This window comes from Somniosus microcephalus, chromosome 17, assembly GCF_052327205.1.
Source record: "Somniosus microcephalus isolate GS21.2 chromosome 17, FLI_Smic_1.0, whole genome shotgun sequence".
Taxonomy (NCBI): Eukaryota; Metazoa; Chordata; class Chondrichthyes; order Squaliformes; family Somniosidae; genus Somniosus; species Somniosus microcephalus.
In genome coordinates this window covers 13,061,570-13,081,978 of record NC_141003.1, presented here as the reverse complement: position 1 = coordinate 13,081,978, position 20,409 = coordinate 13,061,570, and the positions used below count along the sequence as shown (strand labels likewise).

General features: G+C 46.4%; 1 protein-coding gene across 1 annotated transcript in view; it reads left to right on the top strand.

The window, feature by feature from the left end:
• LOC147105508 (uncharacterized) overlaps window positions 1–19,369 on the top strand; it is a 187,788-nt gene extending 168,419 nt beyond the window's left edge. Inside the window, exons 15-17 of the mRNA XM_086009944.1 lie at window positions 6,782–6,873; window positions 12,328–12,496; window positions 18,111–19,369. Of these exons, the coding sequence (XP_085866070.1) occupies window positions 6,782–6,873; window positions 12,328–12,477 (242 nt within the window). The 3' untranslated portion in view covers window positions 12,478–12,496; window positions 18,111–19,369. The remainder of the gene's footprint in view (window positions 1–6,781; window positions 6,874–12,327; window positions 12,497–18,110) is intronic.
• Window positions 19,370–20,409: the final 1,040 nt, after the last annotated feature.

Below are 20,409 nucleotides of genomic sequence, written 5' to 3'. Positions count from 1 at the left end.
AAGAAGATAGTGAAGATGCCTAAGCATGGTGACATCAACGACTTCGATTCCGAGGTGGAAGATTGGGCCACGTATGTAGAATGCATCGAGATATATTGTGAGGCCAATAAAATAGCAGATGATGATAAAGCTCTAACCTTACTAAACTCAATGGGGGCGAAGACATACGGGCTATTGAAGCATCTTCTATCACCAGCTAAACCGGCAGATCAGACTTTCGCTAATATTGTTGCTGTCCTGAAGGATCATTTGAACCCCACACCGCTGATGTTGGCGGAACAATTCAAATTTTATGCGAGAACGCAACGGAAAGAGGAAAGCAACGCGGAATACTTGGTTGAACTGCGTAGATTAGCGAAATACTGTCAGTTTGGGGAAAATCTGACAGAGGCATTGAGAGACAAGTTCGTGTGCAGGTTGTCAAAGGAAGGAACACAAAAGCGACTGCTAGAAGAGAACGATCTTACACTTGATAAGGCTGTCCTTATTGCAGCATCGCACGAAGCCGCAGCGAGAGGCACTGCAGAAATGCAGCTGAAGGCAGCGGTACTCAGCGTGGATCAAATGACTTCAGGTACAACGAAATGTTATCGTTGTGGGAAGACAACACACGACCAGAACCAATGCTGGTTTAAAAACCAGGAATGTAGAAAATGTGACAAGCTTGGTCACATAGCTAAAGTATGCCGGTCAGGAAAGAAGACCAGCAACAAAAAAAAGTCACCGCAGGAAAAGTACAGCAAGGTACACAAGGTGGCTGAGAAGAGTTCGGATGAACAGAATTCGGATTCAGACCCAAACGGCCAGGAACTGGGTAGTCTGAGAATTCACAATGTGAGTAAGGAAGCTGACCTACAAACTATCTGGGTCATGCTAAAAATAGCCGGAGTCCAAGTAAAAATGGAATTGGACACAGGATCAGCCCTATCAGTCATAAATCGAAGGGATTACAACTGGCTATTCTCACATATACCCTTGAGAGATACCAAGATCGTATTGCAGACATACACAGGCATAAAGTATACCCCATCGGAAAGATAAAAGTCAAGGTGAGAGACAAGGGCAAAGAACACCAAGGAATGGACTTATATGTACTACCTGAGGGAGGTCCACCACTTCTGGGACAGGAGTGGATCAGGGAAATAAACATGGAATGGCACTACCTAAAAGCAATAATGAGTGAGAACTCGGTGAAGACAATCAGCTCAGACTCTGAAACTGATGACGATAAGACCAGCCCAGGTGCGAAAGACAAGTCTAAAATGGACTTGCTGTCTAAGGTTGGAAAAATGAAGGAGTGCATAAATGCTTATGCTTCAGAGGAGAACAAAGTTTCAGAACAGAATTCCACTGAACAACAACAACATAGTTTGACAGAGAATTCTGAGTCTGTCCAGTTTACAGACATGCACAATTCTGAGGAACACCGGGCTCGAACTCAACTCCATTTCAAATTACAACAGCAATTAGAACAATTGAGTTGCCGTCTTGAGCAAGAGATGAAAGCAATGAAAAAGTTCTTTGACACAGAGTGGGAGAATCTGGAAAGACAACAGAAGCAGCTGATGGAGAAAAGGGAGCAGGAGCACACAAACCGTCTGCGCGAGGAGGCCAAACGAATCAAAGCTGATTCGGTTTCTGAAGGTGCGTGCTCTAATCTGGTGGAGCAAGATGTTCAGCAACTGAAGGCGCTTGTTAGCAGGTTGCAGGCAGAAAAGGCTGATTTGGTCGCCATGAATTCCGAGCTCCTACTGAAGTTGGGTGCAGCATCACCGGACGATTCATTTGTGGAAATTCGAATGGTGGAGGCTGCGGATGATGGCGAAGTAGAAACAGCAAAGGAGCCCCAGGGCAAGGTTATAAACATCCCTGCAGCTACTGGGAAACGGATGATGTCAGAAGAGTTAACGGTCAGCCAACTCCTTCATATGCTGAGGGACAAGACTCTGAAATGGGAACAATTTGAACATGAGCTTAAATCTTCAAAGGAGAGGGGTTTGGAGCTCTCAAAAGTTATTGAAATAGCTGAGGTTGCAACACAGACTGAGAAGATGGCAGCAGAGCAACCCTTGGATGCCAAAAGTACGCTGACTCACGTCAATGTTGAACAACAGAATGCTGAAACAACTGCTCCAGTAGAGGGATTGAATAATACGATCAATCAATCTCCGAATGAAGTTGAAGTATTGAAATCACGAATGAGGTCATTAGTAAAAGACTTGCAGGAAGCCCAGAAAAAGCTGGAGGAAGCTGAACACATGAAGAAGTCTCTTCAGGAGAGATGTCTGGAATTGGAACAAAAGCTGACTAACGTCCAGCTGGGCATGGAGGAAATAAAAGACCCTCTCGCTGGCCTAGCTCAGGACGACACCGATTATTACCACGTCCTGTTGAACGACACCGACTATAACGATGACCTGTTCTGCCCAGCTTGTGGGGAAATCTTCCGAAGTGCAAAAACCCTGAAGAATCACAAAAAGTCTAAGAAACACCGGGAGATGGTGGCGCTGCTAAGGCAACAGGAGAAAGAGGAGGAGGAACTGTGCATGCGGCTGGCAGCGGAGCACAGAGAGTCTCCAAGAAGCAGGAAAGGAAAAGACGAAACAGAAGAAGATGACCCATCTGAACCATTATCACCCCTACCAGATCACGCACGTGGTCCCTCCGAACGGAACCAAATCAGTTTGGAAGTAGAAAAACTTCCCAAGGTACTCAAGCTTTTAGAAGTCAGCAATGCTGGTTCAGAAGTGACGGAAGTTCAAGCTGTTAAGTCCAGTGAAGGACTATTGGATGAGTCACCCCAGCAAAGTGAACCGACTACACCACCGGGAACTGCTACACCACCGAGGCGTTGTCCAGACCGAGTCAAGAAGCACAGGAGGCGCCTCCACAGAGACTGAATCTGTGAACTGTTTTCCGCAGAGACTGAATCTGTGAACTGTTTTCCGCAGAGACTACATCTGTGAACTGTTTTTACATGAAGTTGGATATATGTTATGATGTTATGTTTAATGGGGAATAAGTATGTTGTAAGCTAAAAAGGGAGGATTGTAGTGTATGTAACCGTCCACCTTTAAGAGAACTATTTTAGGTGTTGCACTACTTTATCTTGGCTGCGGTATACTGTAATACCGGTGGTGACCACACCGGTATATAAGTGCTGTGTAATGAGTGATTGGGCAGATTCGCCCTGACCTTCGAATAGTAAAGTCCTGTTAAAGTTTATTCTTGTAGTCTGTGTAATAATTTGCAATATAACACACAGATTTTACACTACTGCAAACAGCTTTCCAGTCACAAACATAGAAGATAGGAGCAGGAGTAGGCCATTCGGCCTCTCGAGCCTGCTCCGCCATTCAATGCGATCATGGCTGATCATCCGAATTCAGTACCCTGTCCCTGCTTTCTCCCCATATCCCTTGATCCCCTTAGCCTTAAGAAATATATCTAACTCCTTCTTGAATATATTTAATGAATTGGCCTTAACTGTCTTCTGTGGTAGAGAATTCCACAGGTTCACCACTCTCTGGGTGAAGAAATTCCTCCTCATCTCAGTCCTAAATGGCTTACCCCTTATCCTTAGACTGTGACCTCTGATTCTGGACTCCCCGACCATCGGGAACATCCTTCCTGCATCTAGTCTGTCTAGTCCTGTTAGAATTTTATAAGTTTCAATGAGATCCCCTCTCATTCTTCTAAACTCTAGCGAATATAAGCCTAATCGACCCAATCTCTCTTCAAAAGTCATTCCTGCCATCCCAGGTATCAGTCTGGTGAATCTTCGCTGCACTCCCTCCATGGCAAGAACATCCTTCCTCAGATAAGGCAGTCAAAACTGCACACAATACTCAAGGTGTGGTCTCACCAAGGCCCTGTACAACTGCAGCAAGACATCCTTGCTCCTGTACTCGAATCCTCTCGCTATGAAGGCCAGCATACCATTTGTCTTCTTAACCGCCTGCTGCACCTGCATGCTTACCTTCAGCGACTGGTGCACAAAGACACCCAGGTCTCGTTGCAATTCCCCTTTTCCCAATCTATTGCCGTTCGGATAATAATCTGCCTTCCTGGTTTTGCGACCAAAGTGGATAACCTCACATTTATCCACATTATACTGCATCTGCCCAATCACCCAACCTGTCCAAATCGTACTGGAGTTTCTCTGCAAAACACCTGTCAACCATTACCCTTTGCCACTGAGCCAATTTTGGATCCAACTTGTCACTTTCCCTTGGATCCCATGAACTTTTACTTTTCTGACCAGTCTGCCATGTTGGACCTTGTCAAAAGCCTTGCTAAAATCCATGTTGACTACATCAAAAGCACTACCCTCATCGACCCTCCTTGTTACCTCCTCAAAAAATTCAATCAAGTTAGTCAGACACGACCTTCCCTTAACAAATCCATGCAGACTGTCCTTGATTAATCCGTGCCTTTCTAAGTGACGATTAATACGGTCCCTCAGAATTTTTTCCAATAATTTGCCCACCACCGAGGTTAGGCTGACTGGCCTGTAATTGCTCAGTCTATCGCTTACTCCCATTTTAAACAACGGTACCATGTTAGCAGTCCTCTGGCACCATGCTTGTAGCCAGAGAACATTGGAAAATGATGGTCAGAGCCTCCACTATTTCCTCCCTTGCTTCTCTTAACAGCCTGAGATACATTTCATCCAGGCCTGGCGATTTATCTACTTTCAAAGATTCTAAACCCCTTAATATTTCCTCTCTCACTATGTTTATCCCATTCAATATTTCACACTCCTCCTCCTTAACTACAATATCTGCATCATCCCCCTCCTTTGTGAAGACAGATGCAAAGTATTCATTAAGAACCATACCCACGTCTTCCGCCTCCACACACAGGTTATCTTTATCGTCTCCAGGAGGCCCTACTCTCTTCTTAGTTATCCGCTTGCTCTTTAACTTTATCTCTAACATCTTTGGGTTTTCCTTGATTTTACTTGCCAATATTTTTTCATACCCTCTCTTTGCTTTCCTAATTTCCTTTTTAATTTCACCCCTGCACTTCCTACGCTCCTCTAGGCTTTCTGCAGTATTTAGCTCTCAGTATCTGACATAAGCTTCCCTTTTTTGCCTTATCCTACCGTGTAGGTTCCTTGACATCCAGGGGGCTCTATGCTTGGGAGTCCCACCCTTTTGCTTTGTGGGAACATACTTACTCTGAACCCTCACTAGCTCTTCCTTGAATGCCTCCCCCTGCTCTGACACTGACACTGATTTACCTTCAAGTAGCTGTTTCCAGTCCGCTTTTGCTAAATCACATTTCAGCTTAGTAAAATTGGCCTTTCCCCAATTGAGAACTTTTACTCCTGATCTAGCTTTGTCCTTTTCCATTAGTAGGCTAAATATAACTGAATTATGATCACTACCCCCAAAATTCTCTCCCACTGATACCCCTTCCACCTGCCCAGCTCCATTCCCTAAAACTAAGTCCAGAACCGCTCACTCTCTTGTTGGGCTTGCTACATACTGGGTAAAAATGTTCTCCGAAATGCATTTTAAGAATTCTGCAGCCTCTATAACTTTTACCCTGATTTTAGCCCAGTTAATATTTGGGTAGTTGAAATCCCTTACTATTATTGCCCTATTGTTTTTGCACTTCTCAGAAATCTGCCTACAGATTTGCTCGTCTATCTCCCTCTGACTATTTGGGGGCCTATAGTCCACTCCCAGCAGTGTGATTGCCCCTTTTTTGTTCTTCAGTTCAACCCAGATGACCTCATTTGATGATCATCCTAGCATATCATCCCTCCTGAAAGCTGTAATTGTTTCTTTAACCAATATTGCGACCCCCCCCTTTTTTTGTCCCCCTCTCTGTATCAATGTTCCCTCTAATTTTTTGGGGGGCCAGCCAGCCCATTCAAAATTCCACGCACGCACAGCCTTTCTATTTAAAACCCAGCTCACTGGCTGCACAGAACCCCCAGAGCACTGCGCAGCCGCGGTGCTTAAAGGGAACATTGCTCTCTATCTCGTCTGAAAACCCTGTATCCAGGAATGTTGAGCTGCCATCCCTGCCCTTCTTTAAGCCATGTTTCAGTAATAGCTATGATATCATACTTCCACGTATCTATCTTTGCCCTCAGCTCATCTGCCTTATTCACTAGACTCCTTGCATTAAAGTAAATACCATTAAGCACTGCCCAACCCCTTTGTTGTCTATTTTCTAGCCTTTGTTTCCTCTGCCTTCCAAACACACTTACTAATTTTCTGCCTTCCATTTCCAGCGTTGTTTCTCTCCCTTCTGAATCTACGCTCAGGTGTTCCCATCCCCCTGCCAAGCTAGTTTAAACCCTCCCCAACAGCACGAGCAAACCTCCCCGCGACAATATTGGTCCCAGCCCTGTTGAGGTGCAACCCGTCTGGCTTGTACAGGTCCCATCTCCCCCAGAATCTGTCCCAGTGAACAATGGGGCATAACCTTAAAATTAGAGCCAGGCCAGTCAGGGGTGATGTCAGGAAGCACTTCTTCACACAAAGGGTGGTGGAAATCTGGAACTCTCGCTGTTGAAGCTGGAGGTCAACTGAAAATTTCAAAACTGAGATGAATAGATTTTTGTTAGTCAAGGGTATTAAGGGATACGGAACCAAGGTGAGTAGATGGAGTTAAGATACTGATCAGCCATGATCTAATTGAATGGCGGAGCAGGCTTGAGGGGCTGAATGGCTTTCTCCTGTTTCTATGTTCCTTCCTACTTCTATGTGTTTTAGCAACATCTCATTCTAATCTTTCATGTTTTTCCCATTCATTCTTACAGGTAACCTCCACTCAGGATCTAACGCTTCAAACCAGTACAGGAAAAACTCTTCCAACAAAAATGACAAAAAATCGTCAACATGCTCTACAGCAGTAAGCAAACTATCAAATTGCTAACTCTTAACAAAGGGGAGGATATTTTTGACATGAGCCACAAGAGATCTCAACATTAAACCATGTGTTTACCACATCACTAAAAGTTATATCCTCATTTATCAGCCTCTATGTACAATCATAGAATTGATCTCACTCAAAGGGATAATCACCCGGGACTCACTCGAGCATTTAAGAAATTCTCCCCCTAGATGCTGAGGTGATCTTCTCCCAGACTACTATAAGATAAGGGCCTTGTCCTTGGATGCAACCAAATTGGAAAAATATGTGAACAAACATTTATTGGTCACTCTTTGCTAGAAAACCAGCCAAATGCTTTCTTAGGGTCTGTGAATCTTACAGAAAAGGAGGTTCCTGCTTTTAGAATTCATGTCAAGTTGCCATGACACCTATCTTCCTTCATTTCAATCTGATGCTTGCTCCAGATTCAGCTCAAGGGCTCAAAGCAATGAGTTACATAGAAACATAGAAGATAGGAGCAGGAGTAGGCCATTCGGCCCTTCGAGCCTGCTCCGCCATTCAATGCGATCATGGCTGATCATCCAATTTCAGTACCCGGTCCCTGTTTTCTCCCCATACCCCTGGATCCCTTTAGCCTTAAGAAATATATCCAACTCCTTCTTGAATATATTTACTGAATTGGCTTCTACTGCCTTCTGTGGTAGAGAATTCCACAGGTTCACCACTCTCTGGGTGAAGAAATTCCTCCTCATTTCTGTCCTAAATGGCTTACCCCTTATCCTTAGACTGTGACCCCTGGTTCTGGACTCCCCTAAAAGAATGTTGATTCGTCTTGGCATAGAGAAACCTTCAGGTCCAGAAGCCTCCTCTCTTCCCAGGTCCAAGAATCGAGCGTTAGAAGGTTACATTCAAAAGACCACACTCTCAAAGGTGGGCCAGTCAACCCATCCTCAGGACTGGCTTACACGGATCGGGAGATAGCCTAGAGGGTCTCAAGGTCTCATGCATCCTCCGCCAACATTGGTCACACTTTGGGCCTACCTTAGTGTTCAGCCTCCAGCCTGGCATTGATCAACATCAGTACAGGTCAAGTGACCAGAACATCCAGGTTAATAACTGGAACTCACCTGTCCCATCCTCTGGCACTGCCAAAACCAATTATCTCCTCCACAGAATAGGTGACAAGCCAGGTTGACTCTAACACGAAGCTCCATCAAGATGTGGCCCAAGCATGCATTCTTCACACGCATGTTGATGGTAGAATTATTGTGCCATACTGATGTGCAGATAGGGTCGTTCTCAGGACTAATATCGTTTCTGATCCTTCATTCCTTCTGGAAATTGTAGTGCAAAATAAAACAAAAGTTCCCGACCCACCACAATTACCTTCCTTCCTTTTCTGCTCCACGCACTGACTCTTTCTGTCAATGCCAATCAGAAGTCAGAACCCTCACTATCCCAGGGATTCTGAGTCACCTGCAATTCCCAAACTGATGCCCTCCCAGATCAGCTAATTTAACAGAACACGGGGGCATAACCTTAAAATTAGAGCCAGGCCTTTCAGAGGTGATGTCAGGAAGCACTTCTTCACACAAAGGGCAGTGGAAATCTGGAACTCTCCCCCCCAAAAAGCTGTTGAGGCTGGGGGGTCAATTGAAAATTTCAAAACTGAGATTGATAAGATTTTTGTTGGGTTAGGGTATTAAGGGTTACGGAACCAAGGCGGGTAGATGGAGTTAAGATACAGATCAGCCATGATCTAATTGAATGGCGGAACAGGCTTGAGGGGCTGAATGGCCTCCTCCTGTTCCTGTGTTCCTATTCATTTTGCATTATGATTTCATTATTTGAACATGTACCAAAACTACTTTTTTGGGGAGGAAGAAATGCTCTCCAGCACTGTTAGTGCTGATGCTTTGACCGCCCAACCCTCCGCCCCCAAGCCCCCGCCCCCACTGATCCCTTCAATTCTGCCCTGCCCAACTGGGACTGCAAGGTCAATGAATTTACCCTGCCGGCCCCAGTCCTAGCATTTCACATGAACAACTAACCTTTCCACAGTTGAATGATGCTTTATAATAATCACCAGGTATCGGTCATTACACACTGACCAATAGTTCACAACAGATATCTACTTTGGGGTAATATTTCCAGGGGCTGGGAAGGGCAGAGATTGAGCGGATCATACGTCAGCTGGAACAGAATTCGGGTGGACCCTCAAATCAGGTGGGTTTCTGTCCCCTTTAAATTCTGGCCCAAATTGTGGTCAGAGCGCAGTGGGGGGAGTGGAGTGGAAACCATTGAGTCTTCAGCTCGTCGTTACCCCACATCCTGGAGGATCATCTAGGGGGGAAATCCCAGGGTGCCAATTGTACCACCATTAGGCCCAATTTTGAGGGCCTTACATAGAAACATAGGAGCAGGAGTCGGCCATTCGGCTCTTCGAGCCTGCTCCGCCATTCAATATGATCATGGCTGATCCTCTATCTCAATACCATATTCCCTCTCTCTCCCCATACCCCTTGATGCCTTTTGTGTCCAGGAATCTATCTATCTCCTTCTTAAATATATTCAGTGACTTGGCCTCCACAGCCTTCTGTGGTAGAGAATTCCATAGGTTCACCACCCTCTTGAGTGAAGAAATTTCTCCTCATCTCAGTCCTAAATGTCCTACCCCGTATCCTGAGACTGTGACCCCTCATTCTAGACCCCCCAGCCAGGGGAAACATCCTCGCTGCATCCAGTCTGTCTAGCCCTGTCAGAATTTTATACGTTTCAATGAGTTACCGTACCAAATTTCTCCTGGCAGAGGTGACGGATCCCAGACCGGGATCGATTACCTTGATGAACATGGCCGTTTGCTGCCTCGGGTGGATTTTACACAATTTGCCACCCTGTTGTCTTCAGCAACTTTCCTGGGCCTGGGTTCTGCTGTCATAGAGTGGCGTGGCATCTCTCTGATTCACCTGCTGGCAGCAATGTGGGTGCCTGAAGGGCACCAGCCACCCACCCTGGGATTGTAAATGACCCCACCCCTACAATCGAGAACTGGGGTCTGTGGGCATCCCGCTCTGCCGCATGTCCGATGGGAATGACAATCGGGCGGGCCCTATAATGGGCGGGCGATCAGCTCCACCTGTTTAACACCCAAATGGGGGCTATTTTCAGAGGTGGGTGACTGATTAGAGCTCCAGTTTTGAAGGGTTATACTTTGCTTCTAACGTGTCCACACGATCATTCACGTAATTCAGAGACATGACAGCAAAATCCAGCACCTGCTCTCTGTTTCCTGAGCTGTAAACGGGAGTGTGGCTGAGCACCACTAACACTGCTCCAGCCACTTAAAATTGACTTCTTTAAAAATAAAAAACCTCTTGTGCATCAGGTCAAGAGACTCCTTACCCTCTGGTGTCCTGGGAGAGGCGAAAAGCCAGGTCAAAAACCCAAGGCCATTACAGGGAGGGAAACAATCTGAAAAATTCCTCTCCAATCCCTTTAGGCACTCGAAACTAGACCAGGAGACAATGTTGACCAGGACTTATATTATTTGGCACCGACCTCTTGCATGACGTGATCTCTTAAAGACATACACTGAATCAGTAGTCACCGCACAAGCTGACAACTTGTTCCTTAGTTCTACTCTTCACTGGGAAAAGAAGGATGGCCCAACATCTAACCTATGACCCCTGACTTCCTCAACCTATCTAATTGAAAGAATTTGTCAGCCTTCACACAATCTAGTCCCTTTGTTATTTTATTGACCACAATCAACTCGCCCTTGAGCCTGTACACTTTTCTAAAGTATGCAGGCCCAGCTCTTGAAGCCTATCTGAGCACCTTACCTTCCCTTGCACCGCACCCCTTTCTTCAGCTGAAACTACCTCGTCCCACTCCCCTGCCAATTATAATCTGTAATCAGCTCCTGGGGCTACACAGGAACTGTCCGGCATGAATTTCCCCTCCCTTTTTGTGAGATGGTGCACTCCATTGGCTCACACCTTCTGTTCCTGAAATGGTAAGTTCCTGATCTCAGCCATGTCATTGGAGAAAAAAAAACACTGAGGGAGGGGAGGCCTGGCTCTTGTATACAGGGAGACAGGTTAAAGGTTGAAGGTGAATCATCCTGGGCCAAGATAAAGGTATCAAGGGATGTGGAGCAAAGGTGATTAAATGGAGTTGAGGTGTGGGTCAGCCATGATCTAACTGAATGGTGGAGCAGGCTCGAGGAGCTGAATGGTCGGACTCCTCCTGTTCCTATGTAAGATGGGCACAAGCCTGATTTTGAACCTGTTTTGGAGGTGGTGAACCAGTACTTTTGATAACTGAAGGCTGGGCTGCATAAATGAACTTTTCTGATTGCTGAATTTATTTTTTGAAATGTGCGGATGTACGGAATGGCCCATTACACTTTTGGACCCATTTTGGACATTTACGCTTAGTTGAGAGAAGCTATTTTGCACATGAACAATTTTTTTTTAAAGAATGATGCCATTGTGGCTTTCATATCACCGGCTGGCCTCAGAGCATCTAATTCAACATAGACCAGGATTGAGCCTGGGGCTTCACTGTATCCTTGAACTACATACTGAAGAAACTTGCTCAATCATCAAGGCAGCTTAAACAAACCCATTCTTGTTCTATTGTGTTGTACCCATATTACATGGCATCACAACTTGGCATTCAGCTCAAAACTCGCCTGAGGGGCAAATATTTTAAAAGATACAAGGAGACAAAAAATATAGTGAGTGGTGGGAGCCATACAGTAGACCATTGAGGGTGACTGAGGCGATTCATTTTTTAAATAGTGTAGTTATATTAGCTGTTTTCCAGTCTTTAGAACACTTTCCTTAATTTAGCTAACTTGCAGGTTAAATGTTCACTAATTTCAGTCCTTTAAGACTCGTGGGTGCAGGGTGTCCAGATCGGGTATCTCGTCTATTTTAAGTGCCCAGCCTTTGTACTGAGAAATTCACTGTTACTTTCTAGCTCCTCCTCTGCCATTCCTGTAAACCTGAGGGTTAATCCATGCCCCTGCCCTCCAAGCAAGGGCATCATGCTCAAAGGGAACACTGGTTGGAGATAGGGAGACACTGTAGACCAAGCTCCCCAGACCGTGATTCCTATGAGCCAGGCTACCCTAGGGATAGCAGTGTGACCCTTCTAAATATCTGGTGCGGGGAATGTTCACTCTCTTCCTGAGTGAAGACAGATGAGAAGAAATTCTTCCAATACTTTTACCTTCGTTCCAGCCTCCCACTACCCATACTTTTTTAAATTAAACCCAAACTTTCTTTCCTCCTTTGTTTACATGCCAACATGGGATGGGCTGATTGGCCTCCTTCTGTGCTGTATCATTCTATGATCATCTGGAAAACCCTTCATTGCAGTGTGAGACGCTCTCAGTGATCTTAAAACATTCAGTTAAATTTGTGCCAGAGGATTTTTATATGAGTGTTTTCTTATTATTTACAGAATAGTTCAGGGCAACAGAAAATCTTTGTTCCGGGGCCATTGCTGTCCCAAGTTCAACAAAACTGCACAGCCTTGCAGCATTTACAATCTATGCAGAACTTGGCATTCCAGCCCCCTATGCCTCGTCCTCCCCCAATCGCATCCTGGTGAACTTTGATCATTAATCCAGGTCAGGCTTTAAAATATTTAAAATTTGTGTACATATATATGGGTGAGAGAGAAATATTTTACACACACATATATAAAATTATGCAGCATTTGTTCCAATCAGACTCTACTTGAACTGTGCAAGCGTTTTCTCAATAGCCTACAGCTGAACTCCACTTTTGCATACCCGTGTATCGTTCTGAACTGAAACCGTGGAGCAAAATTCTCATCCCCACCTCCGGTACTGAGCCTCATCATCTCAGTGTTCCAGTGCTCCCAGATATTGGGCCAGATCTTGCTGGAGCGAGGCATCCCGCGGCGTGAACCATTAGTTCGTGCACCAGGTCCAATTTAACAATCATCTGTAACCTTGTCCCTGTGCATTTGTTCTCTATCCAGTTTAAAAACTAATTGTAGCTTTGTACCCCTGTGCATTCGTTATCAAGACTAATTTAACAATTACCAGGTTTTTGGACTCTAGGGGAATCAAGGGATTTGGGGATCGGGTAGGAAAGTGGAGTTGAGGTCGATGATTGGCCATGATCTTATTGAATGGCGGAGCAGGCTCGAGGGGCCGTATGGCGGAGCAGGCTCGAGGGGCCGTATGGCGGAGCAGGCTCGAGGGGCCGTATGGCGGAGCAGGCTCATGGGGCCGTATGGCGGAGCAGGCTCGAGGGGCCGTATGGCGGAGCAGGCTCGAGGGGCCGTATGGCGGAGCAGGCTCGTGGGGCCGTATGGCGGAGCAGGCTCGAGGGGCCGTATGGCGGAGCAGGCTCGTGGGGCCGTATGGCGGAGCAGGCTCGAGGGGCCGTATGGCGGAGCAGGCTCGTGGGGCCGTATGGCGGAGCAGGCTCGAGGGGCCGTATGGCGGAGCAGGCTCGAGGGGCCGTATGGCCGACTCCTGCTCTTACTTCTTAGACTTTTTCCTGCACCCTTCAGCTCCAATATAATTTGCGCCGTAACTTGCTGGAAGTGCGAGCTGATAATGGCGCGGCGAGGGCGACGAGGCATGTGGGACCTCAGCGAGCGATGGGACCAATAGTCTCTCTCCTTAACCAATGAGATTAAATAACTGAGAAAGAAGCAGAGGAACGATGGAGAAGGAGGATGAATTAGAGTCAAATCAGGTACAGAAAGAGAAATAAAAAGAGGGAGAGAAAGATTGGATTAAGAGAGAAAAAAGAGACAGAAAGGAAAAGTAACAAAAAAAGTAACATTTAAAAAAAAATTTAATCTTTAAGAAGAATTTACTACATGCAGGAATGAGAGTCAGCAGTTTAAATTGTTCCCTTTCTGGGCCGGAGAGATTGATTGGCATTAACAATGATCACGTCGTTAAAGGGTACTATACTTACACTCTTAATTGCCAGACTTAAGTTTCCATGGCGAGTTTAATGGGCAATTAAGGTGCAAATCCAGCAAGTTCTTAAAAATAACGGGGAGGCTAAGGGCGAGATGCTGTTTGAATGAAGCAAACAGCGAAGCGGCGTAAATCGGCCAGCAAATTCTGGAGATCCGCAACTCACGGCCTATCTGCTCATCCTCTAAAATTGCTGGTCGATTTGCACATTAATAATGGTGTGTGTTGTTAAGGTGCCGTTATTTTTCCAGGAAGTTTTGGCCCAATATTGATCAGGCTTCTCCTGTAGATCGTGCATTTGTTGTTTTCCTGTGTTATCCGCCCCCCCACCCCTCATATTCTGATGATTTCCTTCCTACATTTCCTCCTGTATAGCTACAGGCACCAAGACAATTTGTTAACTGGAAAAGAAATCCAACAGTTACAGCAGATTGAAACTGGTGCCCCTTATTAATGCGCTTTTGCTGAACCAGAAGGTCATGGGTTCAAGTCCTCACGCTAGGCTGACACTCCAGTGCAACACTGAGGGAGTGCTGCATTGTCGGAGGTGTCGCTTCAGATGATGTTAAACCGAGGCCCCGTCTGCTCCCTCAGGTGGACATAAAAGCTCTCATGACACTATTTTGAAGAAGAGAAGGTGTCCTGGGCCAATATTTATCCCTCAATCAACATCACTAAAAAACAGATTATCTGGTCATTATCACATTGCTGTTTGTGGGACCTTGCTGTGCGCAAATTGGCTGCCGCATTTCCCACATTCCAACAGTGACTGCACTTCAAAAGTACTTCATTGGCTGTGAAGCGCTTTGGGACGTCCTGAAGTTGTGAAAAGTGCTACATAAATTCAAGACTTTCTTTTTTTCTTTCTTTACACAATGAGACCATGCATTGGAAATCACTTCGATGAAGTTTGGTTTTATCATAGCAGAGAAAACACATATGCCACCTAATTCATGCACGCTGTTAAAATTCCTACACACACACACACCAAACTTTCCCTCAGCTCTATCGATTATTAGCTTTTTATTTTCCTGCAAATCCAACAAATATCAGAACACTGGGGTGTTGCATCAATATTTGGGATTTCTATTAAGTGCAACATATTGGAATTTGAGTATAATTAGAGGAGATCCACTCGGGAATAGATATAATACCAGTTTATTCTGCTGGTGTAGAGACAACTACGGCCATGGAAGAAGCATTGACGTCGCAGCCTATCAGACTGTCAATCAGCCTGTGAATCCTTCCACAACTTCACACTGTTCTGCACTGTCTGAGGTGCTGTCCTTCGGATGTGACGTTAAACCGAGGCCCCGTCTGCTCTCTCAGGTGGATGTAAAAGATCCCGTGGCACTATTTCGAAGAAGAGCAGGGGAGTTCTCCCCAGTGTCCTGGTCAATATTTATCCCTCAACCAACATCACTAAAACAGATTATCTGGTCATTATCACATTGCTGTTTGTGGGAGCTTGCTGTGCGCAAATTGGCTGCTGCGTTTCCCATATTGCAACAGTGACTACACTCCAAAAAGTACTTAATTGGCTGTAAAGCGCTTTGGGATGTCCGGTGGTCATGAAAGGCGCTATAGAAATGCAGGTCTGTCTTTCTTCTTTCTTTCTCTAAGGGAAGAGCCTAAGAAATAAAAACAGAAAACAGTCCATTCTGTGAGTGAGAAGGATTTTGTAAATCACGAGCCACAGTTGCAAAACTAGTTATAACCTTGCCCCATAGTGTTTGCAAACTTTATACATTTGTATTTGTTTTTAGTGAGGATCATTAGAAGCAAATAGTGCGCTTTAGTCATGACAGTTGCCTTTTGTCCTTGTATCAGCTGTGGCTCAGTGAGCAGCACACTCACTTCTGAGTCAGAAGGTTGTGGGTTTAAGCCCCACTCCAACGACTTGAGCACATAAAGCTAGGTTGACACTCCAGTGGAGTGCTGCACTGTCGGAGGTGCTGTCTTTTGGATGAGACGTTAAACTGAGGCCCCGTCTGCTCTCTCAGGTGGATGTAAAAGATCCCGTGGCAGTATTTCGAAGGAGAGCAGGGGAGTTCTCCCCAGTGTCCTGGTCAATATTTGTCCCTCGAACAACATAACAAAAACAGGTTATCTGGTCATTGTCACATTGCTGTTTGTGGCAGCTTGCTGTGCACAAATTGGCTGCTGCGTTTCCCACATTACAACAGTGACTGCACTTCATTGGCTGTAAAGCGCTTTGAGACGTCCGGTGGTCGTGAAAGGCGCTATAGAAATGCAGGTCGTTCTTTCTTCATGCACCGCCTTGAAATCAGCCCAGCAAGGATTAAGCGTTAAATTCACCAGGCCTTTTTGGCCCAAGTACATTTGTGAGTGAGCCATGGAGCCAGCTTGAGTCTCTTAGCTTCACGGTGCCAGGCAAAGAAAGAAACCCACCAACCAGCTGCCAATTCATCAGATTTTAGAAAATGGATTCCACCCTCAGTGCCCGGGCGTAAAGCTGGCGCTGCGGATTGCCTGCCTGTTGTAGGGCTCGTCCCGATTTCCGTTTCCGTTCAAAGTCAGCGGTAAAGCAAACCGGGCGGTTTGTATAACGGGGGGTCAGTCCGCAGCATCAGCTTTACGCCCGGGCAGGGAGTTGAAAATCGACCCCGCTACACCTGCAGCTTCTAACTCCTGCTGCCTGCACAAAAGGCCAATGGTTCCGGCACCGCGAGGCCCACGGGAAACTGTCAGCTCGGGACAAGTAGTTCTGGTTGTCCTGAGAGGAGATAAATTTCATACCACGCCGGATGGTGATACATTCAGCTACTGGGCAATGCTCAGGAAATGGCATTATGATTTCTTATGTGAACTTCTGTTAGTTTGGAGGGTTTTATTTTTAACAAGTAAATATCCCTTCGTACTAAATACATTCAATTAACAGGATTTTGTTATTATTTGAAAGAAAGAGGAAAGAATCTGCATTTATATAGCACCTTTCATGACCTCAGCACGTCTCAAAGTGCTTCACAGCCAATAAAGTGCTTTTTGAAGTGGAGTCACTGTTGCAATGTAGGAAACGCGGAAAGTTTGCAAGCGGGTAATCTGTTTATTTAGTGATGTTGGGCGAGGGATAAATATTGGCCAGGACACTGGGCAGAACTCCCCTGCTCTTCTTCGAAAAAGTGCCGTGGGATCTTTGACGTCCACCTGAGAGGGCAGACGGGGGGCCTCGGTTTAATGTCTCATCCGAAAGACGGCACCTCCGACAGTGCGGCACTCCCTCGGCATTGCACTGGGAGTGTCGGCTGGGATTATGTGCTCAAGTCTCTGGAGTGGGACTTGAACCCACGACCATCTGACCCAGAGGCGAGGGCGCCGCCACTGAGTTACAGCTGACATCTGCAGTAAGCAGAAAGATTCGGCAGACAGTTGAGGGAATTCAGTCCTGAGCCCATTTTACAATTAATATCAGCTTGCAGTCAAACTTGGCAGTGGCCTAAATTCCCCGACTTAGATGGATTTCACTGCTCTGTTTTGGCAGAGCAGTATTGCATTTCAAAGGTTAGCCTTCACATTCCGTTGGACTTTACAGCTCAACATCATGCACACAGCTAGACTAATGGGGATTGTGCAAGAAAGTTTTACCCAGCGTTTGTTTTACATGTTTTACATTTAGACAGGCCATTAGAAAAACAAGTCAAGCAACTGTGATATGGTTGTGATATGGTTAACTCCAGAACGAATCTTGCGACTGAAACTTGTGTTTGCTCCAATTGATTGACTTTCACCCGATCTAAAAAAGGATATAGAGGTACTGGAGAAGGTGTAAAATCGATTTACAAGAATGATACCAGAACTGAGAGGTTATATCTATCAGGAAAGATTGAACAATCTGGGGCTCTTTTCTCTAGAAGGCTGAGGGGTGACCTGATAGAGGTCTTTAAAATGATGAAAGGGGTTTGATAGGGTAGACGTAGGGTGGATGTTTCCACTTGTGGGGGAGAGCAAAACTAGGGGCCATAAATATAAGATAGTGACTAATAAATCCAATAGGGAATTCAGGAGAAACTTCTTTGCTCAGAGAGTGGTGAGAATGTGGAACTCGCTACCACAGGGAGTAGTTGAGGCGTATAGCATTGATACATTTAAGGGGAAGCAAGGTAAGTAGGTGAGGGAGAAAGGAATAGAAGGATATGCTGATAGGGTGGGAGGCGGCTGGTGTGGAGCATAAACACCAGCATGGACCAGTTGGGCCGAATGGCCTGTTTCTGTGCTGTACATTCTATGTCATTGTATCTGTTGTTGTTGTTTTCAGCCTCACCAACACGGGGTACTGTGGGTGAATCCGTCGCCATCTGCCTCGCCTCTACAACTGTTTTATGCCAAGGCTTCTCGCAATATCAACGTTCCCAATCCGGCCTCATCCTGTCCGACAGTCCTCTCTAACCTTTAGATTGAATTACAGAGATATTGCTGTCTTGACAATTAACAACCTCTGTGAGTCTGTGCAGTTGAAATTTGAAGAATCTGTTGAAACTTACAAACCGGTGCCGAGTTTATTTTTTATATCATGAATGAATTTTGATGTTTGAAGTGTGTAGAGAGGATCTGTCTGTTCATCCTGCAATGTCGGCGTGTGTGGTGTTCAAATGGAAAATGACCCCGTGTTTGGTCTGATAAAAATCATTTACAGGAAACTCTTTTTTATCCGGCACCGACGGGACCGGCGTGGTGCCGGTTGATCAAAAAGTCCGGATTACAGAGAGGTAAACTTACCAAGGTATGAGAGCCCCGTACACGGCCACAGGTGCAGGAGCCCCGGTTACACGGCCACAGGTGCAGGAGTCCCGGTTACACAGTCACAGATCCAGGAACCCCGGTTACACGGCACTTGTGCAGGAGTCCCGGTTACAGGGCCACAGATCCAGGAGCCCCGGTTACACGGCACTTGTGCAGGAGTCCCGGTTACAGGGCCACAGATCCAGGAGCCCCGGTTACACGGCCACAGGTGCAGGAGTCCCGGTTACACAGTCACAGATCCAGGAGCCCCGGTTACACGGCACTTGTGCAGGAGTCCCGGTTACAGGGCCACAGATCCAGGAGCCCCGGTTACACGGCACTTGTGCAGGAGTCCCGGTTACAGGGCCACAGATCCAGGAGCCCCGGTTACACGGCACTTGTGCAGGAGTCCCGGTTACAGGGCCACAGGTCCAGGAGCCCCGGTTACACGGCACTTGTGCAGGAGTCCCGGTTACAGGGCCACAGATCCAGGAGCCCCGGTTACACGGCACTTGTGCAGGAGTCCCGGTTACAGGGCCACAGGTCCAGGAGCCCCGGTTACACGGCACTTGTGCAGGAGTCCCGGTTACAGGGCCACAGATCCAGGAGCCCCGGTTACACGGCCACTAATATATAGTAAAACTTACCTGAACCTACTCCTGAATTTTGCCGGTTAAGAGAGATTTCCGGATATTTAGGAGCCGGTTAAAAGAGAGTTTCCTGTATTTAGTTTTTAACGCGTGACTCGCGAATAAGCCCAATACTGTGGGGATGGCGGGGGGTGGGGGGGGTGGGTCACGATGATTTAACGAGAACATTTCCCCATCCACAGCCCAAATCTGAGTCGATAGCTGTTCCCGAGTCTGCGGTTTGTTTTGCCGGCGGGCGAGGCACCTGGCAGCAGCACAGGCTCATGGGCCTAGAGATTGGGACATTCCCATTGAATCAGCCGCTCGTTACACATCTCATTTAATTTCCATTGATTTCAAATGATAGCCCGCGGGGCGGGGGGAGAGATTGGTAGCGGGGGGGGGTGGAATCGCTAGCTGGGTCAGGGGGGATTGGTTCTTTTAATGTAGGGTCGGGAGGAGCACTCCTGATTCTCTCAGCACTACATTCGAGTAAGTATTCGGGGGGTTGGGGGGGGCCTTCCTGCTGGTTAGCGCCACATTGCTCTGTGCGAGTTCGGCACTTGCTGAGTGACGTGCTGGGACAGCCGGAGATTGGAAACGGGTCCCGCGGAAATCCCAGGAGCCTAATTTCGATAAGTTATTCTGGCCTTTAAATGTTCCTAACATGCGCTCCTGCTGCCAGCGCATCTACCTCATCTAATATGGCGGGTAGCGCGCTTTCGACCAGAAATGTGCATGCGCTTCCTGTCCTCCATGTTGGGAGCTTAGTAGGCCGGTTACCGCCCGAATTTGTAGGCCGTAAAGTGACCCATCCCCATCTCCTTTATGGCAAAGAGTATAGAATATTTCTTTCCCATTTGTGCTGGAATCACAACTTGGTTTAAAAGCTCTCCGGCCTTTAGACTGGAATTCTATTTTAGCACTGGAGGGATGGAGTTAAAACACAACAATTCCCATCATTACTTTCAGGGATTAGACAAACCAATGGGAACTAGTGCCTGTTAACCAAACAACCTCTGCTGGCTTACTTGCTGGATTTGTGCTCATATGAGATCCTTAGTTGAAGGGAAGGTGAAGAACTAATAAAGAAATTGACACAGATGTGCTCCTTTCTGCTTCTAGCTTTGGGCTTCTCTTTTCTTCATTCCCAGTCAGCAGAAATATATATCTTCATAAAATTAATTGGGTTTAAAGAAACGTGAC